At 41.4% G+C, this 23,711-nt stretch overlaps 2 protein-coding genes and 1 long non-coding RNA gene across 4 annotated transcripts; 1 reads left to right on the plus strand and 2 right to left on the minus strand.

Annotated features, from left to right (window-relative positions):
- The first annotated feature begins 1,234 nt into the window (after positions 1-1,234).
- Positions 1,235-2,934, plus strand: cebpb (CCAAT enhancer binding protein beta). The gene has a single exon (XM_061298484.1). It carries the CDS (start codon positions 1,441-1,443, stop codon positions 2,305-2,307), a length of 867 nt encoding a protein of 288 aa, XP_061154468.1. The 5' UTR covers positions 1,235-1,440; the 3' UTR covers positions 2,308-2,934.
- An 8,142-nt stretch (positions 2,935-11,076) lies between these two features.
- LOC133167673 (uncharacterized) lies at positions 11,077-13,214 on the minus strand. Of its 2 annotated transcripts, XR_009718084.1 has the most exons (3): positions 13,052-13,214; positions 12,148-12,270; positions 11,077-11,795 (listed from the first exon to the last, which is right to left on the minus strand). It is a non-coding gene; the product is annotated as an uncharacterized LOC133167673 (long non-coding RNA). The 2 variants fall into 2 exon arrangements; XR_009718082.1 differs by having other exon boundaries at positions 11,077-12,270.
- Positions 13,215-15,455: 2,241 nt separating this feature from the next.
- Positions 15,456-23,671, minus strand: ptpn1 (protein tyrosine phosphatase non-receptor type 1). The gene is made up of 9 exons (XM_061272896.1): positions 23,203-23,671; positions 20,736-20,826; positions 20,302-20,402; positions 20,005-20,103; positions 19,784-19,921; positions 19,485-19,694; positions 18,417-18,578; positions 18,175-18,332; positions 15,456-17,701 (listed from the first exon to the last, which is right to left on the minus strand). The coding sequence occupies exons 1-9, from the start codon at positions 23,257-23,259 to the stop codon at positions 17,410-17,412; spliced, it is 1,308 nt and encodes a 435-aa protein (XP_061128880.1). The 5' UTR covers positions 23,260-23,671; the 3' UTR covers positions 15,456-17,409.
- Between the last annotated feature and the right edge of the window lie 40 nt (positions 23,672-23,711).

The following is a 23,711-nucleotide window of genomic DNA, read 5'->3' on the forward strand; positions in this document are numbered from 1 at the left end:
GCTCTTCCAGAAGGTACAATAAACCAGTCCACCTGTTGCCATCTATACAATAGAAGCGCTAAACAGCCCACAATGTATGACTGAGTACATTGTAATGAGACCATTATAATTTCAGCATACTGTAGATATTATTTGGGATAATTTGTTGGACGATTTGACGTGATTTTTAACCAAACGCTGACCTTGAAGATGATGGTTGCTGCTTTATTTCTTATACCACAAGAGGGCAGTCAATGCTCAGTCAAAAGTGCACTAGTCGAGGAAAGGGTCATATAGCTTGAGAATTACGACGTCAAGTACATTATTTATAATGTATTTAAGAAGTCATTTATTTTTCCCATAATGAGACAATTTGCATCAAGTTATCATAGGTAGTGTTGTAAATGAACAATCAGCAACAGACAATGAAATATTAGAAAGGGATATCTTCATTTATATATTTATTTTACTTTGGCAATACGTACTTATTGCACAACACAATAACAAGTAATATAAGCAATATACAGCTTGTTGCGAGGGGGGAGGGGGTAAGGAAAGAAATAGAAAAAAATGGAATGTTTTTAGTATGGAGGCCTTTTCCCAGTTTCTACAAAATAAACGAGCCAAATGGAAACACAGTATTTGTTAATTTTACTTAATACATAAAAATAGAAAAATGAGAAAAAAATAATTATTCAGTATGTTTTTCCACAAAACTGGACATAATAATTATAATGTGATACTATTGACGGGGTGAGTAATTGAACACAATAGTCAGACAAGGATCAAATAATAATAAACGTCAATAAATTGATCATACGTGATCAATCTGGAGTTGCGTTTGTGCTGACGTCATAATTACGCAGGGTGTAAAAAAAAAAAAAAAAAATGACAGCATCGTGGTATTTTCCATGATCGTCTTTAGAGGGCGTGATCGGACTATCAACAAGTCTTGTGTCTGGTTGTTTTTAAACGCTAAGCAATCAAACATGTATGCATTTTATTGTTTCTTTAGATTGGCTGTTTGTCATCCAAAGTCAAATAATAATAATATTAATAATAAATGATTACTATACTAATAATTGTTATATGTACATACATATATATATTATATCTAGAATATTATTATTATTATTATTATTATTATTATTGTGAATACCATGCATGGAATTGTGGGTCAGTGCTTTTGTCACATACGTCACACACCTGCCGCGCTAAGTCACGCCCCTCGACTGCAATAAAACTTCTCCCGTGACAGGAAGACCTGTCAATTCCTTCCAAAACCACGACGAGCATAACTTGTGGGCGCTTAAGGAAAGGAGCCACACAAGTGCTTTTGTGAGCAACACCCGCACAAAAAACAACAACAGAGAGCATTGCGACACGAGACTCGCAGAACTGACCGACGTGGGCGCCTCATCAGCCCTCCATGCTGGTGCAATCCGGCGGGTGTTAAGATCCATGGAAGTGGCCGGTTTCTACGACGAGGGCGGCTTTGCTATCCACGCGAGAGACGGCATTATCAACCCCGGCGGCTCTTACTGGAGGCTCGGCGACTCGATGACGGAGTTGGGCATCGAGGAGCGGGAGAGAGCGATCGACTTCAGCGTCTACTTGGACCCGGCGGCCGTGCACTGCCCGCAGCTGGCGGCCGGGCACTCGCACCCTCCGCAGGGCGACGTCTTCTCCGACTTTCTGGCCGAGAACAAGCTCAAGAGAGCGGCCAATTTTAAGAACTACACGCTGCTTAGCGAGCTGGACGCGGCTCAGCGAGACGGGCCGCGGGACCCCCGGGGGGTGCCGTACGGGCTCGGCTACACCGACCTCCAAGAGACGCGGGTGGACAGCGTGCTTGCCTCCGAGCTGGCCCGCTACCGAGCCGCGGGAAGAGACGACAGCCAGGAGGACGTCAAGGTGGAAAACGGCTCGTCCACTTTTGACATGCGCCCCTACCTACAGTACCAGTCGACCGGGGGCAGCATGGGCAACATCTCCACGGCGTCCTCCACTTGCTCCAGCCCACCTGGAACCCCCGCGCCGGCGGGTCAGGGCAGGTCTCCGAGGTCTCCGTCTCACGGAGGCAAGCTCTCCAGCGGGAAGGCGAAGAAGCGCCTCGACAAAGACAGTGAGGAGTATCGGCAGAGACGCGAGAGGAACAACCTGGCCGTGCGTAAGAGCCGCGACAAAGCCAAAATGCGCAACTTGGAGACGCAGCACAAAGTTTTGGAACTGGCGGCGGAAAACGATCGTTTACAGAAGAGAGTGGAGCAGCTGTCCAGGGAGCTGGCCACGTTACGCAACCTGCTCTCGGCCACTGGCCAGTGTTAGACGCCCCCGGCCCAAGCTGCTTCCCTCCGCGGACTAAAGAACGTTGTTCGGAGGGGGGGTGGTTGAAGGGGTCGTGTGGGGGTGGCGGTACGATACGGACAGTTTACAAAGACACAAAGCATTGAGACTGAAGAAGTGGCTCGCGCGCATTGCGCAATCACTGCATTCTTTTGGGGACACCTTTGCTTTTTTCTCCTCTAAATGTGTGTATGCAGTATTTGTGTGTAGGTTCGACAAAACACACGAGTGGATTTCGACACGAACGTACGTGTCGAAGTGGAGCAGCGGCTGCTTGTCGAGCGAAGAGTTGTGCTGCAGTGAAATGATGCAACTCTTCGTAATAGTATGGGCAACGGATGAAATAAGTGGAATTATTTAATGTCGACGAGGTGAAATGAATTAATTGTACTTGATATTTTGTGAAATTAAATAATTTCTACTTTGGTCTAAACATTTTCACTGGCACGTCTTTATTTTAGGCTGCGTTTTTGGACGACTGCTGTGAAAGATCATGTCTGCCATCTTTTCAAAAACTGTGAAAAAAAAAAACAACACAAGCACCGTTTCCTGATTCATGCAGGGGGAAAAATGATCATACAGCTCTCTTAATAAATGACATTAAATGAACCAGTGGGCTCAATGACTCCATTGTCATGCTTTGTTATGAAATATGATGTCACAAATAAATTTGCATACAGAGACATTTCTCTTGAATAGCTTGAGCAACATTTTTGTGGCTCGCTGCCCTTCATTGCAACACATTCGAGCGGTGCCATTCTTGCAAAGAACAGCAACCGAGTGAGTTTGCCTCGTGTTTACACATTGATTTGACACAAACGTCCTCAGATCTTTCCAGATTGTGGCCTCTACGATAGTGCTGAGAGCAGCACCGATGAAAAAAGTCGGCACGCAATGCAGAAATGTTCGCTTTATCTGCAGCACACGGCTCTGTCAATAGTCTGCTGGGTCCACTGGCCCGCAGAGGGGGTTCAAGGTTGCAGGCAAATTAATCAACAACTAACCTCCTCACACCAGCTCAGGTCATGCTTCAGTCGCCAGACATGCTGAACATTTAGCACATGAATTCCCTAATCCTTTGCAAACTTGTTGAGTGGGAAACAAAAATATGGCAGTGTGTGGGCCTTAGAAAGCTCTTCAAGCATGTGTTCAAGATCCTTGCAGCTTAAGCGACACAAAACTAACAACATTATGGAAAGCCAAGTATGCCAAAAGTGGCACTAGTCGAAGAAAAAAAAATGAAATAAAACACACTTGGTTCTACTCGTGTGCGTACTCGTGCATGGAAGTTCAGCTGGATATGAAGGATTTTGTATTAAGCATTTAACCAGCTTAATTTCCGACTAAAATACCAAACGTGATCATAGTAGTGGGAAAAACATTATCACTAGCACACACAGTCACTCTACTAGTATTATTCTACTAGAACGCTGAATTATCTTACTAGTGAGGACAAAGAGCACACTAGAACGTGGACCTTAAAATGGATATCAAGGAATTAATATTCAAACAGCTTTGCATCAAGCTGATCACTTACCCAATGTAAGGTTCTACTAATTTGGCCAGTAGCACTAGTAGTGTGTGTGTGTGTGGGGGGGTCATTACAAGTAGGACACAGAACTAGTAGGGCAAGGTGAGCAGGAAGAGCAGACCCTAAAGAGAAAGTCAACCCTTCAATATTGATATTTTGAATGCGCTTGTCTAGACGTGTCATTCTGATTAATATTGCATTTAGTGAATATGAGTTAAGCAGCAAAATTCACCTGTTTTTATACACCTCAGGGGAGCGCCCACTTTGCCACTTGCTGTCGACTGAAAATGACATCAGAAGTGGCTGGGTCTCAAGTCACAACCAATCACGGCTTCAAAAAATTGGTGAGCCGCCATTGGTTGGGACTTGAGACCCGGCCACTTTCTGTCGACAGGAAGCGACAAAATGCCCCCCCCCCCCCCCCTAACCCTAAGAGAAGGATAAAAAGAGATGGATTTTGCCTGTTTCATTCATATTCCACAAATGAAACAGCAATCAGAACACTGTGTTTTCACTAACTGTGCTGCACAGAACATATTGTTACATCGGAATTTTGGGACTTGACCTCCCCTTTAAAATGGATTTCAACAACACGGAATAAATGCTTGAACAGCTTCGCATACATATAGTGCTAGATGTTAACTAGTACAAAATGCAGTTTTTCTACTGGTTCAGTCATTGTGCCAGTGCGCTTCATTTTCTTGCTGGACCATACTCGTACATGGACGTGAAGTTGAACATTGAGGATACGGTTGTGGTCGTGGGTGTTTTGCTGTGGAATTTTGCAAGGCCTCCCTCACACCAACACGGCATAAATAATGTCACAAGCAAGCAAAGCCAAGCCCAGACAGAAGATAAAGCAGCTTGTTGGGGACGCGGCGGGATGTGGAGTTGATCCATGACAATTTCGGGTGGGGGCCGTTGACAACCCAGGAGAGAGGAAAAACCACCTCTGCTCGTTTTTCAGGAGAGGCCGCTTTCACCTTAAGGGACCGCAACAGGACTGAGTTTGACTCTTGAAATAAATCAAGCACTGCTTGTTTCTTCATGCTACTCTCAGCGTTGAACAGCTCTGAACTATTGGGCAATATGTTCCCCACCCACTTTTGAAGAAGTCATTGTTATCCTGCATGCACTACATTAGGACAAAGGCTGGGAGCAACATCACCAAATTTAGTCAGAATGTGTCAACCATTAAGCACATGACCGCTGTAAATGACAATATTTGTGGTTGCTATCCAGCAGTTATGTTGTCGGTAGTTTATAGAAATAAACAAAAAGGTTCTTTCTATTTCCTGATTCACACGTTTTTTTCTGGTGTCGAGCCATTGTTTGGATGATTTTTTTTTGCTCTGACTTGCGAGCGTAGTGAACTCAACTCACTTCACCACAAGCAGCAGTTTGGCAGAGAGTGAACAATTCTTTACAAAGACACTGCAAAAGGTTAAATGCCACTCCCAGCTGAAGTTTACTGTGAAACCTAACACAAAGCAAAGACAATTGCGCATTGTGTCACCCAAACTACCAGGAAAGTCCGCTTAATTAACAGTTTTTTCGCAGTGTTTCCTTGCCTCCGTTTATTGTAACTCATTTAATTCTTTAGCCATTGTGACGCAAATTGAGTTGTTGCAAACATTAGACATGCAGCTATGATACAAGCCACATGTGTCATTTTATAATCAGGCCTTTAACAAAGAAACCATTGCAGGACTCCTTTTTTAACATTGCAGTAAAGGCTTTAGGTATCAATGTCTGATTTTTTTTAACGAGTTACACTTTTGTATTGTTTTAAATCCATCTGCTCGTGTCATTAGCTAGTTAGCGCAAAGTTTGTGTCCTCAGCTCACTCCGGCGGCATCCATCAAATTCCTTCTGATGGCTGTCCGACTTGTTACTGGGTGAAAGGCTCATCCGCTTCCTTGCAACATTAGTCGTAAGCGGGATTTCTTTGTAGCAAGCAAGTTTTCGCCTCAACTGTCATTTTGCCCACAGGCTGCTCTGTAACTGTCAGAGGACTAGCGCCGCTAACAACAAAACTGCAATTCCGGCGACGTCACGCCATCTCATTCGACCTTGCGAAATTTTGAATCGATAATTGGGATAATCGATACGCCATGCCCACTCGAACGAGTAAACGAGCAGCACCACTTATAACCCTTTAAGCAACGGCTATTTGGGCACAAACAGTGTAGCAACACATGTAGACAGACAATACATGTCTATATTACACTTTGATGCAGAGATGTGCAAACTAGTACAAGCAGCACGAGGGAAATGAATTAATAATAACTCAGAGCTGATTGACATTCTATTTAATTATGTTTTTACTTTGTGTTTTTAAAATGTATGATAGGATAGAGTTAGAATAAAAACACAGGTAATGAAAATTTGTTTTTTTTTGAGAAGGCTGGAATGGATTAATAGAATTTCCATTCATCTCAATGAAGAAAGATGATTTGTAATGTGAATGAATATTCACTTATGCATAGCTTCACCTATGAATAGGAAAATCTGAGAAAATGAGTGGTTTCTTCATTTTTTTCCAGAACTCTACAGAGCAGAGAATGCATTTCCCCTTGAGGAATACGAACACGTCTCGTAAATCAAATGGAGTGTTAGGTCCACTCGCTCTCTGTTGCTTTTCTTTCTGTGGATATGTATTGATTTATGATATGTATTCATTGTCTGTTCATTGTCTGTACTCGTTATTTATGTATGTCAAGCCAATAACTGCAATTGGGCAACATAAACAATGGCTAGCAATTAAAGTCGGTTTTAAAAGCCCATATTGCTGCGCTGTCAGTGCTTGGCTCATTTTCAAACATTTGAGGAATTCCATTTTTTGTTCTTTTTCGATGACCCCCACTCGTGTTCCCTCCGATCCCCAAGCTGTCTTTTCCTCGCCTCTTGCTCAAACGCTGACAGGAGACAGGGAAATTCCCACACAGGATGACCTCCTTGTTTGAAAGTTTAGCCCGGCCTCCTCTCCTCGTTTTACCGTCAGTGGGCAGTGTTTGTCCGTAACCTCGGCGTTGCATCACAGCGCCTCACAAGCCAACTGCCCCCACCCCCCCAAAAAAATCCTATGACAATGCAGTGCAAACAGGCAAAAGCACACCTGACACTATCATGTGATCAAAATTATGACGGTGAAGATTTTTCACGTGTATAAGGATGTACCTTCCTAAATAGTGAAATACTACAGTTAATTTTAGATAGATAGATAGATAGATAGATAGATGGATAGATAGATAGATAGATAGATAGATAGATAGATAGATAGATAGATAGATAGATAGATAGATAGATAGATAGATAGATAGATAGATAGATAGATAGATAGATAGATAGATAGATAGATAGATAGATAGATAGATAGATAGATAGATAGATAGATAGATAGATAGATAGATAGATAGATAGACAGATAGACAGATAGACAGATAGACAGATAGACAGATAGATAGATAGATAGATAGATAGATAGATAGATAGATAGATAGATAGATAGATAGATAGATAGATAGATAGGAAATTGAAAAAAATCATGTGTCTGAATTAAATGACTTCTCGTTTCGTTTTTTGCAATCAAACCAAATAAGTTCCTTAAACACATTATTTTTAGTCTGATGTGCAAATAAAAGCCAACTGCACTTGAGATTCTGATCTCAAACGCCATACTCTGTAAAGTGCAGAAAGTAAAGAGAACGTTGCAAAGTAGAAAAGTCATCGGGGAGTCCCTCTTGGTTGATTTGTTTACGTCAGTCAGTCAGTCGGTCAGTTAGTTAGTTAGCGAGTTAGTTTATCTTGCGCAAAGTTGGTACCGTTCAGTTCAGACTTGAGAGTATCTTAGCTTTTGTTGTGAATGATTTTTATTTGTTTCATAGTCTTCTTTAGATTATGCAGTGGACCTTCATAGCTTTACTTCATGAGCACACTTTCACGTGGGAAGTATAATCTTTTTGGCAGTGACATTTGGTGACATATTAATGGTGTGTAATAGCGTCTCATGAAGTGCGTAACGTGTGGATGTAGAAATAATAAAAATACAACTGCAGTAACAATTGTCCGGTCACATGACAATTAGTTTGAATTGAGAGCTATAAATATGTCCACAAATATAACGTGTGTGTCATTCTTGGCAAATAACTGGCGGTAGAAACTTCAGCTCTATTTTCTTGAAATGTAAAGTCTTCATTAAGATGGAGCTGTTGAATGCTACAATCAAACCTTTTTCCATGGACAGCACGGTGACTCATATAGTAACCTTCATTTTAGGGAACTTTTAACGGGAAGGAATTAGTTTAAGAACATTGAAGAAATGTGGTTTTGTGGATGTTAAATAGAAAGCAAATGTTGAACAGTTCCAGTTCTTAGAGCAGAAAGAAAGAAGAAAAAAAAAGCCCAAGCTAACAGTTAACATTGAAATGATTCAATGCACTGCATTTGAGCAGATATGTGATTTGGTGTTTTGCCGTGTTTGACTGAAGTTGCGTGTGCAAAATGAAAGGAGCACCGGACATCCTGAACATGGCTTCTAACGGGAAGCTCGAGCGCCTGAGCTACGGTAAACGGCCATGAACATGATCTGTCTTGAAGTGAACCAAAGTTTCAACATCACCCTCCACTTCTGCTATTTGGCTGAAGATGACTATGAGAACACAAAACTGAGGAGCAGAAGTGACTTGCGGTCACTACGCAGCAAGCTTCTCTGCCCATTTATTGTGTAACATCAGACCATCTTTGCAAAATGAACGTTAGTTTGAATATTAAAGACCCGTGCTTTTATTTCTTCATATGCTCACTATGTGTATCAACTGATGCAGAATCTTGACTTTGTATGCGAATGCTCAACGAGCACCATATTTATCCTGCGGAGTTTTCTTTTATTATTATAACTACATGACATTAACATATGGTATGAAGTTATATCGTTTGTAATAAATAATATATTTTCTGCTGCCCAACTAATTGAAACACAGCTTTCTGATTAATGTTTCGTTTGTGACTCGGCAGTTTTTTTAAGCTGAGCCGTGATTGGCTGTGACCTGATACCTGGCAACTGTGTTATTCTTTTCAGTTGACAGCAAGTGGCAAAATGGCCGCCCCCGGAGACGGATAAAAAGGGGGTTGATTTCCTCTTTAATGTGAATTAAGTTGAAATGGGTTCACTGCTACCACTAAGGAAGGACACGTCAAAACAAAAATCGCATGTCTGTCGGCTTGTATCACGTAAAACTCAAAAGACGAGTTCTTTGCGTCATAAGGCACCATCGTATTTCAAAAGTTTTCCCCTTCAATGTGGGCCAATTAACATGTCAGCGACAAATTTGACCATGAAACCTTACGCGATTTGATTCAGACAAAATGATCTAAATCAATATCCTGAATTGGAAGTACATGGACAACAAAAGTCCTTAATAAGAGTTGAGATTGAGTGAATTTCCCGTCATCATTGACATTAGTCAACGTTTGCGTAAAAATCATTGGAATTGTGACTATTCTGACGAGGTGTGGTTTCTTCTAATGATGAAAACATTCACAATCAGCAAATACTAAATGAGTCAACTGTGAATGATTATTTGTCATCATGGCTCTTCTGTTCAACTATTCTGACAGCGACTGAAAGTTCCTTTCATTGCTCTGTTCCTCCAAGAAAACTTTACAAAATTAGCAGACACCATTTTACGAAACAAACATCCTGTTTTATCTTGACAAGCAGGACTCATTGATCATTAATAGTCAAGTACGGTACATTCCTTAACGTTACCACGCTTGTACCTCAAATCCGGTGTGGCCAAGTGAATGCTGCTTTTCTTGTATCTCCCCACCAAGCACAGCGTCTGGTGCACCAAGCGAGCTAGCGCAGGTAACGTTTTGAAAACGTTAATCGCACAATCCCTTTTTTGGAAATCATTTGGAAGGCAAGATTACAGTAAAAGCACACCAAATGATCAGGATCGATATATGTATATCACTATACGGTTGATAGAATGATCAAGGGTTTTCAAACTTTACGGGTCCAACATTTTTTCCTCAAATCTGCCATGTGCTCTCCTAAACGGCGTGAGAATTACGGAAGGCAATCGCAGAAAGACATAGCGGCCATTTACATGTTGCAAAAGTAGTGATTCATCCCCATGTTGGAAACTTTTGACCCGAGATCTATGCTTCTAAGTACTAAATATCCGCTGAGGTTGTACAATTCTAAATGCCAAGGCACGTCAGTTCCTATATGTCTGCATGCACTTTTTTCAAAATGGTACGACATAAGTTACTGCAACTTATGTTAAGGAGCCCAAAGTTACACAGACCAGATGTCCAATCGCTCACGAGTACGAGACAGGGCCTCCCCCTCAAAATTCTGTGTATTCAGTAAGAAAACAAAATAATAGTGTGCTGTAATTCTTGATTTTTGGACTACCTTGACAAAAACATTGCACAGAGATGTTACTGAGACATTTAGAGATTGTAATAAATATAACATGTCTCCAACCAGAAGATACCCATTCACTTATTTGGTAAAACTTCATCAGGCGAGGCCGTGATTGACTACTTTTGTAATCTTTCTGCTATGTTGGCCTCCATCTTGATTAGTTGCGCATGATTTCCTTGTGTCATTTCAGTGGGTGTAACCTTCAAATGCACACTATGTGCTTGTGTCAGTCTTTCTTTGACTTTTCACAACAGTGATTAAGTGGCATGTATGTCTCATGGGGTCAGTAAAATCCAAACGTGCATCCATTTTTTACTGGGCTTGTCGGTTCCAGGGTGTTCTGGAGCCTATCACAAGTCATTTGATTTAGTTATGTTTTTTTTTTTTTAATTGACTTGTAAAATATATAAACACTACGTGGCAATGAACTTAACTCACTTTGTTTTTCAATAAGTGGTCGTGGCAAATAGTGAACAATTTCCCCCAAAGTTGCTTAATTCCACTAACAGACTAAAACAAACAGACGCTGTAAATTGAAACAACGGATATTTGAACACATGTAGACAAACGATATCACCATACTCACTTCTTGATCATCTGCAAAAAAAGGGGAGGGGGGGGCTCATTACAGTTTACTGACTTAATGACAATAGTGACAATGTGAATCCAGAAAAACAAAGAGCCACTATTTTCTTCATTTGTCTGTGTGATTGTAATATACTGTCGCCTGGTGGCCAAGGCAGGCACATCAGAAGGAGCACCAGAATAGAATTGAAGCATTAAATAGATTTACATTCTATTTATTGGTGTTTTTGCTCTATTTTTATGAAGTAGAGAGCAAACATTCTTTTGCCTTTTACTGGAATGGATGATTGGTATTTGCAGAAATTTCCATCTAACAATACAAAACAATCTAGTTCTCTTGATAACCTTTACAGATTGATCTTAGGCAATGGCTTGGTATTTAATGGAATAAGTGATGTGCCGTTTAAGACGGATTCCAAAACAAGAAGGGCATCTCCAATAACCACAACCCCTCCCACACATGCAGACTCACACACTTGGCTATGTGACCATGCTCACGTTGACTGTGTCTCACCTTTCACCTCATTGAATGTCAGACAGTCACAGACTATGTGGGCACGCGCCTCTCAAAAAGAATCCGCGGCATGTTGAGTGATTCTGCTCTGGTGCGCATCTGTTGTTATGATCCAAAATACATCAGCAACAAGTCAAAAGAACACATCGATGACATGGGCTTTGTTTACATGCGGTCCCCGCCAGCGTCATCACTCCTTGCAGCAATCTGCAAGAGGAAGGATGCGGGAACCTCGAAGCGGACTGTGGGGGAAACACCAGCTTCAAACTCTTCATATTGATGCGTTGACCTACATGCAAGAGTGTAATCTGCGGCAACATAACCACAGACTCTCGCACCAATATCTGCGCCTGGTGGTCGCTGACGAGTGCGGGCAAGCAGACGAGGACAGGAACTGCGAGCGTCTTCACAGACGCAAGTGAGTCGTGAGCGAGGAAAACAAACAAACATGCTAGCTAGGTGAAAAACAATCATGCGTTTAAGGCCAAAGCCACAATAAAATGCTCCTTTCAGCTTGCATAACATCCACACTGAGTTGTGAGCGCCAAATTGAGATACAAACGATGACTTACTGTCAAATATGAATGAAAATGTTAAATATAAAACACAGAACTACACCCTGTTTATTTAAAACAACCTCATAGCGTTTGCTAACTTAATGCTGATGCTAATTAGGATCTATGTGCTATAACCCTCTTAGCAACGAACTGAACACAAACAGTGTAAACATGAGACAGACCTTCTAACAATACTTACAAGCATGGATTCTTTATCCTCTGCGAAGAAATACAAATACTTGTGTCATGTTGAGGAGTTGAAGTGTCTCAATGAAAGAATCCAGTAAGACCCTCATTCGTAGGGAATATGGCTACGACCTTCCTGCAAATGGCATAAACATGCTTGTAATTGACAGACACCATTGAAATGAATTGAGAAAAACAGGGGTGTGCCGGAATTCACAATGTCTGTGCGCCCAGAAGGTCAAGGCGGAAAGAAGCACAATGTCCTTCAACTGAAGACAAATATGTGTCAAACATTGCTTAACTCGGCATTAAGGTTAACTCAAAAGAACATTGAGTGCTAGTAATTATTCTTATTAAAATACACCTGACAACATTTTTGTTGTTTTTTTTTTTTTGGCTGGAACGAATTAAAGGCACATGCATTAATTTCAATAGTAAAAGATAATTTGAGATGCAAACATGGTCACAGAATAAATTAAACTCATCTCACTGTATCACTATCTTAAAATAGAGGTCAAGATCTTTTCTATTAGCCTATCAGAGGCACCTACCAACATTTACAACCTAAATTTTAAAATTTGTTCGATGAAATTGAAATATTTATTCCACAAAAGTCTATTCTTTTCATTCTGTAACATTTCTCTTGGCTGCATTGCTTCCACTATAGGTTTCTTTTTTTTGGTCCAATCAGATTTCAGTCTCAATATGTTGCCATGTCAATTTAATCTGCCAAGGGCCTTTGCGATCAGTAGTGATATTTTTAAGTACAACTCCAGTATAGTGTTCATAGGAGTAATACATTGACATTTAGACAATACTTGTTTGAAATAGCTGAACAGGTTAGAGCTTGTCCTAATCCCCAAAAGTTCATCAGATAAAAGTAGTAAGTTGATTAATGAACTCTCGCGCATACGTACGTTTCTCCTAGATACTTTTGAAAAGCATTTTGGTCTTTGAAGTTCCCAAGAGAATGCTTTGAGTTGGGTGTGGTCGGTGCAGGCCTTATTTGGTCAAGGAATCATCTCTGTTAGCTGAACTTCAGCTGAACGCACGAGTAGAAACATAATGTCTTTGTCTGACTTTTCATAAGGAGCTACTGGGGGACTTTTTGGGAGGCGGGACCATATCTGAGACAATGAAGGGTTGGCTACTCACGCAGTGTGTGACACAAGTTTCAGGACGAGTTTCACTAGAGGTATACAAGTGACTTTACCTATGACTTTTTCCAAGTATGAACTGAGGTTCAGGCATTTTTTTTTTTTTATTTGGCTTGCAAGCAAAAGTTTGAGATGTTAACACTATAGGATGGCAGTAGCTAGCGATGTTTTTGATTTATTTTTATTTCAAACATATTTAAAACATGAAAATAGGGAAATATAAATAATAAATAACACTTTAAAGTGACATACCTAAATGATCATACATATCATATTAAACTAATAATTCAACATATATATCAACAAAACAAAACACAAGTAGACACACTTTCAGACTTATTTTTCTGTTTACTACTTTTTGCCTGTGCATATTCACGTTGGCTATTTGTCTTTTTTCTCATAGATGTAAAGAAACCAGTTTTTATCCAGTTTTATGTTTGCACTATTTCTATGTTTATTTTATTGTACATGCGTAGTGGTGTAATTAGTTGCATTCACATTGCATTTGAGCTTTTTTTCAGGAATTTCTGTAGTCTATATTTTTCTGTATTTTACGCACTCCAGCATGCTTGCGCTTATTGCTACATAAATTTGCAGAAACAGATAATTACCACTAAATTCTCCAAAAATCTGGTAATCCATGATACAATTACGATCAAAAAATAAAAATGCAGTGAAGTTGCAAAAGGAAAACGGTGATATAGTAGCAAGGGGTAATAGCTTTTGTGTCACCAGTCTTGGCACTTTTCTGACACACCTTGTATGTAGTGACGAGAATACAAAAGCAGAGATGAAGAAGTTACTCATCAACACTGCCTGTTGTGTTTTTGAAATGTCGAAATAAGCGACGTGGGGCATGAAGACACATGCCACACATGACAGTGGACTCACTTCCTTGTAAAATTCAGCTTCCACTGTGAGCGTATAATGACTCACACTTTGCACAGTCACACTTGGAAAGGCTCCTGTTGCATACAGGAATTTCCTGATCCCGACTTCCTACAAAAAAGAACTGAGGGATTCTAATGATGGCCGAGCCCTCCTCCTTCGCAGCTTGCCAGCTATTGGAAAGTTCCAGGTTAATAACTAAACAGCTCAGGACATTGGGAGTTTGGAGGAGTCACCAGGGCAGGGGCAGGATCGGGAGAGGGGGAGTGACATCCCCTTTGCTATCCCCATTTGACCTTCATGCCCTTTTGATACGTCTGACATTTGTGTGTCAAAATTCAATCCCATTTTCTCACACCTATGACACTTGTTTGAGGACAAGGTGAAAAGTCTAAACCTATGGTAAGGTTGAAGATGATATCAAGCACATTGTCACTTTCAGATGATTTCCGGTCCTGACGGTCACACCTTGATTGTAGTTTTCCTACTGCAGATAAGTTCAGCCTGTACAATCTTGCAGGCTTGACGTCAGTAGAGGGGTGGCGGAGAGTGCTATTACTCACTATGTTTGAATTGCATTCCTGTACAGCACGTACCAGTGTGTGCCTCTTATTTCCCAAACAGGAAGTTGTAGATTGCCAAATCTCTTGCACCCCACAAGAGTAAAAGGACAAAGAGGGCGGGTGAGCGTGGTGGGGGCTAATAAAATACAGCTTTAGAAATGTGTTTTGTTCAAGGGAAACAACTTTAAATCACGGTGAGTTCTTACGTTGTCAGTATTAAAACAGAGAGGGGTATTTTTTTTTTTATATGCATTCTATTTTTATTCCGACAATGTGTTACGCCAACAGAAAAAACGTCATGACTAGTACTAGTATTTTATAGCAGCAAAGAGTGATTGAGAAAACCCAGTTGGCACAGTAAAGCAACAGGAAAAGTGTGGTCAACTATCTAAAGCCAGTAAGTGCGTAGCTCAACAGCGCCACCGTGTGGAAAGCAGCATACGACACCAACATACTTTGCCCAGATTCACAACTTTTGGAAAAAAAAAGCACGTCTGTGGAGTGACAGTGGAAGAGGATTTAATTCTCCCTGCAGATTTACAATGATTATTTGTGTATATAAACAACAACAAAAAAGAGATTAGCTCAAACAACATTTTACAACTCATTAACTTAAGCGTAATAAATAATTATGAAGTTGTGTAAAAAGATGGTCGGGTTCTTACTTTGTGGAATTAAATAAACTTAACAAATGTAAAGAGTGAAAGAGAGTCTGCAGTATAATCCTTTATTTGAAAAGTCAAACAAATGTATATAAAAAAATACACATTTTAAGCTCAGGATAGAAAACAGGAGAACTTGAGGTGCTGAGGTTGAATCCCTTGATTAAGCAGAACCAAAACAAATCAGCACACTAAAAACCTGATTTGAAATGTGTGTGTGTGTGTGTATATATTTATTTATCCACCTTTAGGACAATTATACATTCCAAATAAAAAGATGTACAGCTGTCCAACTCATTTTGTTGAATACTAGCAGCATAACTAATATCCCTTTAGAACACACCTGTCGATTCACAAATGCAGCATGCGAAAAGTCAATATAATCGTTGAAATTATTTCCAGCTCAGGGTGATACTGTCCAAATATTACTACAGTGTATTGTTTTTCTCTGTGCTGGTGTTGGCTTGGTTCTTTATCCCTGGTTCAAAAGGTAAAGGTGACACGATTGGATGAGTTTGTATTGCTGGCAAGTAGTTTGGCTCTGTATACTTCTCGCCACCCACCATTATGGCGACTTGACTCCAGCCAAGAGTTAGAACCCCAATTCATACCATTTAAAACAATTATCAAAAGCTAATGTCCATATAAGGGTCACGAGTGAGCTGGAGTCTATCCCAGGTCACTTTGAACGAGTGGCGGGGTACACCTTGGACTGGTCGCCAGTCAATTGAAGTACCGGTAAAGTTATAAAATAAAATTTGTACCCTCCAATGGAACTATTTTCTGTTGGGAGACTGCAGCGAGAATAAAGAACCATGAGGATAAAAGCGTTTCAGATGACAAATGCACGAATGGAGGCAGCTTGGTTCACATTAATTTTCCTTAAGTCCCTGTAAAGTGAAAATAAATGAAACTATGACACAGCAGAGTGTTGTTAAAACACTGCCAAATAATGATTAAAAAAAAAATGGTGAAGTATATAAAATGCAGCTTCAAAAGTTGAAACATAAAATCAAGCTCCGCCCTCTTATCACTGCGGGCACCTGCTCAATGCGCTGAAACGATGCTCCGCCGAATTGTCAGTCTAAAACTTCACTTCTTGGGAAAATCTAGCATCTTTGTTATGCCTACACACGGCAGCATGTTTGAGCTGTAAAAACAGAATCGCTTCAAGCCCCCACTGGCTGGAATATACCCCACCTGGTCATCAAGGCTTTTCCACACCGCAGCAACAAGATGCTACAAAGCCGCCATGTTCAAATTCTAATATTCTGGGGGAGGGACAGCTCATGTCCAAGCTAAAGTATTCGATTAGGAATTGCTTCACCCCAGACTCAAGCTCTTTTCTAGTGGGCACAGTGGCGCTTCCCCTCATGCCGCCTTATGGCTGGAACTCAATTCTCAGCCAATGCGTAACTCGATTCTCATCGCCACTTGACGCAGCTTAAAAAAATAAGAGTTTCAAGATATGACATAGATGTTTGGACCATATGATTGGCTACGTTATAAAGCATATTCCTGCCTTCAAGATGCAGTGGACTTCATTGGTCAGGTTACACGAGTGTAAAAGGATTTTAGGGCCACACTGAAAGAAAAGGAATAGTCTTCTTTACTTCCATCTTTCCCCTTATGTGGTTTGAAGACTCCTTCATACATTATAAAGGAAATGATTATGTAATTAAAACAAACAAATTTCTATAATAGCTACGCTGATGACGCCAAAACGGATTGAACTTCAATGACAACGGCCGTGTCGGCCGCCATCTATGTCAAGGCACTGACCAAATCAACAGCTGGGCTAACCCGAATTGCCATCTCTCAGTTACATCTTCTCAACATTTACCCATTTCTGTGGCTCTCTCTTCTTTTTTCCCTAAACGGCGCTGCTTTGTGTGTTTAAGTTGACGGACGAATGGAGGACGTAATACCTTGAAAAGGCCCTGAGCTTCCAAGACTAAAACAACATTTGGCCAGGCGAGTCAGTGAAGGAGGAGGAACGCAGACATCAGTGGTAGAAGGCTCGATAGCAGACGTAAGCGCTGAGCGCCAGCGCCGTGCACAGGCACACGTTGGCGAGGAGGGGAGACCAATTCTCAGGCTCTGCGGATGTTTCCACCGACTGCCGAACGGCTCCGTCCACTTGATGCCGCTCCGTGTCGTGCTGCGGCTGGGCTTTGGTTTCAGATTTGGAGGTTGGATCTCGGACTTCCACGTGACCGTCAAGGTGAGCGGCACCATCGTGAGGGGACTGGAGGGCGACCGCGGTCCTCCTTCGCACCTCTGAGTCTTGTGAGGACCTGTGTGAGTGTAGCAGAGGATTGATTACCCCACATTGTCCACGGCTTGACTTTCAAACACCATTTTGAGCATGTCTAAAGAGCAACTGAGCCTATCCCAGCGGACTTTGGACAAAAGGCAGACTACGCCGTGAACTGGTTGCCATCTGGTTAAGAAGTGCGCAGTCCTATTGGGCCTCCCAATATCACTCGTGAAAAATTGTAGCTCCTTCATCGTTTGAGTTGCCTGTCCCCTAAAGATGCCTGTGTTCCTACAGCCGCAAGCATTTTAAGTTCCTAAAAATATACAAAAAAAAAAAGCTGAAACTTTCCTTATGAGTCATGTTGCAACTCGTGATTCTAGCCACTTCTTGTTTACAGAATTAATTGCGTTTGACAGCAAGTTGTTTTCGACATTTCCAAGCAACCAATACACTAAACAAAACATTGAGCATTTTTATTATTCATTGCTTCAATTCAATTTGAATGATTACCCCAGAGTGTGGATTTCAATCGGTCGCACAATCTCGTCGTTCATGGGAAAAAGTGATGGCCCAACTTTGCCATTCTGAGGGTCTCTTGGAGGTGGGAGGGGAGGTGGCGTGAATTCAGGGGGATCATCTTCTTCATTTGACAACTCCTTCCATGATTCCTAGCGGAGACACAAAATACAGGTGAATATTCATGAAGTCAAGAGGCCTTGAAAGTTGCTACAATATGGTGGGAAAGCACTTGCCTGCAATGACAAATCTCCCTTGAGGTATTTAGCACCTTCAATGACAGCAAGGTAGGAGAAGCGAAGTTGATCCGCAGTCTGAATCAAGCCCATGCGATGGCGTCTCATCTCCAGTAGAACATCACGGATACGCACAGAGGACGGGTCTTTGCGGATAGACATCTGGAGAGAAAAAAGTCAAATAAAAACTTGTTCATTATGCAGCTACATAACGGCTGGAAAATCAAAAAGAATACAAATTTAATTTCCACAATGTTGAGTTCAAAACTCGTGTCACCATAAAAACCTGCACACAATGATTCGGCCAATCACAACGCCCCTATTGATTTGTCAACCGTCAATTGGCTGTTGTGTTCTGTCAGTAGTGCTGCTAGCATTACTGATCCTTTCCACGTTTGCCATGCTGCACATAACCTAATGTTATCTGAGTAGGAGCCTGCGGTTCCAAAATAGCACCGATGGATCCACCAAGGTATATAAAAGAAGAAACACAGCAAGTCAGCAACTGCCCATCGCCATGTTCGAAGTCATGCATGCGGAAGAACTACGATCATGTTAATGCAGTTGTATTGCAGACCATGCAGGTGGAACATTTTCAACATTCCATTTCAAATTTCTTTAAATTTTACAAAGGAGGCACCTATACTTTTAAGTTGAAATAGGAGTACGATATTACGGCAGCTTCATCTTTGTTTTTGTCACAATTAATGACATTGTATAATATTTGTGTGTTATTCATCTATTGTGCTTTCCTCTATTTTATTATACAGGGTTTTTCTATTATTTTAAAAGTGTTCCATAAATGATAACAATAACTATATTCACTTACTGGAACATAACCCCGCGATGAATTTACTGTAAAGCTCAACTGGGAGTGGTACAAAACAGCTTAAAGTCTATTATCTGAAAAATTGCTCACTAGCTGTCAAACCAGTACTCACGCTGACGTGAGTTGACTTTGCTACCACCGTGCAGCCCTTGTATCTCAAGTTTGCGCTTGCAGGTCAGAGAAGACAAATAATACATTCAAATGAAAATATGTAAGTCTTGTATTAGCTCAGTACAAACCAGTAATAGGCAGGTGTCCACCAGGCAAAAGGTTCCAGAGCGTCCGATGCCAGCGCTGCAGTGAACCACCACTGGCCCCCGGTCTGAATTCATACAACCTGACTCCCGCACTTTGAACAAGAAATTAAGGAAGGAAGCTGGAGACTCTGGCACCCCAAAGTCAGGCCAGGTGGTGTAGTGAAAATGTAAAATTTCACGTGTCTCTAGTGTCTGCAGAGGGGAAATAGTCACAGAAAACAACAGAGTTGGAACACAAAAAGAGCAATTGTCCCACTCACTATTAGTCACGCAAAACTTACAGCGAGATTTTCCAGCTCTAGATGACGGACTGTGTAGTAAGACTTGACGTCTTCGGAAACAAAGGTGAGCTTGAAGTTTGTATCCTCAAAGAGCGCATCTCTCTCTTCTCTCTGTGGCCAATATTGGGCGCATTTGACCTGCAACCGAGTTTAGGTCAGATGACTTTGGGGGCCAAACCAGCAATTAGAAAAGAACATGTGCAAAACAACCCTCTGCTTACAGATCCTTTCTCGATCACTCTGTTCAGCATCACCACACCGCAACTCTGCTGCTCCCAGACCATCTCCCAGAAGTGACCGCACGTGTTGGGTAGGGGTCCCTAAAACAAAAACAACAGCATAATCACAACCTTGCCAAACGTTTTTAGCCTCGCACCCACTCTATCAGCGGCACAATCTACACAGGACAAACCTTTAAATATTTTTTTAATGAATGACATATACTCAATCTAATTAGATCCAATACTAAGATGGTAGCGCTGAAGATACATTTCTTCAACGGTGTGCAAAATGTTTACCTGAGTGAGGATGTAGCTCCTTTGCGCCTCTTCTACCGCTATTAGGCTGGCGTTAATGTAGTTGTTAGCACTCTGCTGCAGACATATCCTACTGTGGTCAACTGGGGAGAAAAGATAAGATTGCTCAACTCTTTCATAAATGTTTTTGACTCAAACCATGGTGGGTAGAGCGCACTGTTCTGGCACTTTTACTACTTATGTTTTATTTAAAGTGCAAAATAACCACTATGTTGAACTTCAACAAAGCATATTCTGTAACTGCGTCCAAAAAAAAATCTGTAAATTAGCAGACCCTGTAAATCAGGGGTCCCCAAACTTTAAATTTCACCCGAAAAGCCCCACAGCCTGATCTCTCTGCCTTGGCTTCAAAAAGTTGCAAAAGACGTGAACAAGAGTTGAAGGGGCCTGTGCACGCTTGCTGGGGAGCGACTTACATGGGCTAACATCTCGATAGCGATTCCGACTCTTGTTTTCAGGTAGTTTGGCCACCTTGCAGGGCAGTTCACATGACTGCTGACGAATCTCCTGGAAGACAATTGGACCTTAATTTATTTGTCTGTAGCTAACACTAAGGTAATATGACACCCACACAATCCTTGTAATACGTACAATTAGTCTATCAATTAATTGAATAACCAATCCGATAAAAAATATATATAGATATTGCATTAAGTTTCTTGCAAAATCATTGTTTTCAGACCTTTTTAAGCGATCATTGGTATATATGGTTTAATGATTAAACAAAACTAAATAAACAGCATTTGCTGTAGTCACCAACATTTTAAAAACAAATGAGAGCTATTTCTTGGATAAAAACTACCGTTTTTTTCCGTGTATAGTGCGCAAAATTTTACTAATTTATTGTCCTAAAATCCGGGGTGCGCATTATACATGGGTACAAAAAAAAATTAAAAATTTTTTTTTTTTTTTTTAAGTCCCAATGATCGTCACACACGCAGGGAGGCAATGGGTCCCATTTTTATAGTCTTTGGTATGGTCTTAACTAGGCTGGATGTAATTTTTTTTGTTGGCGTTGATTTCTCCGACTGCCCGTAAACGCACCACCGCGCTTCGTGCGCGCACGGGACAGCAAACGAGCAGGTGATCGAGCAAGCGTCTGATACGAGAGCATTGCGGTCGCATGGAGCGTGTTTGAAGTGAACAGCAGAGACGAAAGGAACAAGGCAAAGTGTTGTGAAATAAAATGCACAGAACGGATGCGCAAGACACGTCAGCTATATAAAGAGCGAGAGTTGTTTTCTTCCTATTAGTTTCAATTCACAGTTTAATTAGCAGTTTCAATCAGCAAATAACAAAATGCGTATTACAGGTAATATTTTATTTCACAACACTTTGCCTTGTTCCTTTCGTCTCTGCTCTTCATCCTAAAACACAAAGGCGCTCTTTAAGCAATGCGACAGTGAGCGCCCGGCGCGCTGCACCAAATTAAGCTCCCTGCGCAGTGCGCACTGAGGTCCACTTAAATTTTAGAAAGTACATCAGGACTTTAAAAATATCTTCTAAATTTCAGCGACGGCTCTGTCACAATAATCGACCAGCCCGGTGCAGTTGGGCGGTCGGCGGCGCGCTACGGTTGAGCGTTCTCTCGCACGCTCTCTCTCTCTCTCTCTCTCTCGCTCTCGCACACACGCAAACCGGATATCATACGGAGGCCGCCATTACAGATGCGCAGAACGGATGAGCAAGACACGTCAGCTATATAAAGAGCGAGAGTTCAGTTCTCTACCTAAATCCGTATTACAGGTAATATTTTATTTCACAACACTTTGCCTTGTTCCTTTCTTCTCTGCTGTTCACTTCAAACACGCTCCATGCGCACGGAGCGCGGTGGTGCGTTTACGGGCAGTCGGAGAAATCAACGCCAACAAAAAAAATTACATCCAGCCTAGTTAAGACCATACCAAAGACTATAAAAATGGGACCCATTGCCTCCCTGCGTGTGTGACGACGATCATTGGGACTTAAAAAAAAAAAAAAATAATAATAATAATTTTTTTTTTTTAAAAAATTCATAAAAATTGGATGCGTATTATACATGGGTACAAGCTTTTTTCCAGCATCAGCATGCCATTTTTAGGGGTGCGTACTATACATGGGGGCGCACTATACACGGAAAAAAACGGTAAAGCGAAGGGTTACATCGATGTACACTTCAGAGATTTCAAGTTTAACTACATGTCAGTCATACTGCAACTTCAAAAGATTGTTTAACGTTACAGATTAAACAGATGATTATTTTGTCCGTAAACCGACTATGATTCCGTCTGGTTTGGTCCGTAACATATCAATAAATAGGCAAACGTGTTGATCATTGTTTTCCAAATAAAGGGGAAAAAAGGGTCTGATTCCATGGGGGAATGAGAGAATATTTGCTCTTGAGGACCTGAAATTAGAATTTATAGACAATTTAAAGTTAAAAAAAATGCTCTGAGCAATTATTCAATGGATTTTGACAGCGCACGAGACTGGTGCCGATTAAGTGTTTTAAGGTGTTTACGGTTTTTGTCGTTTATTTGTTGTTTTAACTGTAATTATCGCTCCATGTGCAACCACTTTGTATGCAGCAATGGTTGTTTGACAAGTTTAGTTGAGTAACTCGGTCTGAAAAGTAGAAGTGACAAAACAGCTAGGGAACTGGAAATCGTTAAAAGAGATGCATTGGGTCACTTCTACAGTATTTTATTGACAGAGATACATTTCAATATAGAACAGAGGCGTCATCAATTTATATAAACTAGAAGTTCTGCACGGTGCCTTCACGAACGCACAGTAGTACACTAAAACACAGGAAGAAAAGGACATGTTAAAGGCCCATTTACTTCCCATCAGTCCTAACCCGTCCCAAAAGTGACATTTTACGACTGACCCCCTTTGACCCACCTGGTAAATGGCGCTCCAAATCCTGTTGTCATCGATTTCCCGAAACTCGGCTTCCATTGCTGACAGTCCAGCTGTCGCTCGTTCTTCCCCCGCTGTGGATAAGCTCACCTCGCTGTAATCGAGATAGTTATTGTCTCGTAAAAGTGTCAAAGAACGCCGCCGCTGTGGATTTGTTGTCACTAGAGCAACATAGATGACTTGGACTCAAAATCGGCCTGCTGCTGTTAGCGGAAACGAGCCGCAAACAAGCGCCTTACGCGGTGGAGCTACTAGCTAACTGCCGTCCTTGGCGGCAAACAACAAAGAGGCATAAATAAAGATAAACATAGAAAGTCGTCGCCGCCTTCCTTGATAAGACAGCTCGTAAATGCCCAAATGGAGAACTTCGAAAGAAAGGAACAGTCAGTCAGGTTAGCATTTCTACAGCAGCTGTAGAGCGACGCCAACGGGAGCGCGCACTGAGGCATCTTGTCGCTAGTGCTCGCTGCCTCGTGAGCGCGCACGCACGA

Source organism: Syngnathus typhle, linkage group LG2 (genome assembly GCF_033458585.1).
Source record: "Syngnathus typhle isolate RoL2023-S1 ecotype Sweden linkage group LG2, RoL_Styp_1.0, whole genome shotgun sequence".
Classification (NCBI taxonomy): domain Eukaryota; kingdom Metazoa; phylum Chordata; class Actinopteri; order Syngnathiformes; family Syngnathidae; genus Syngnathus; species Syngnathus typhle.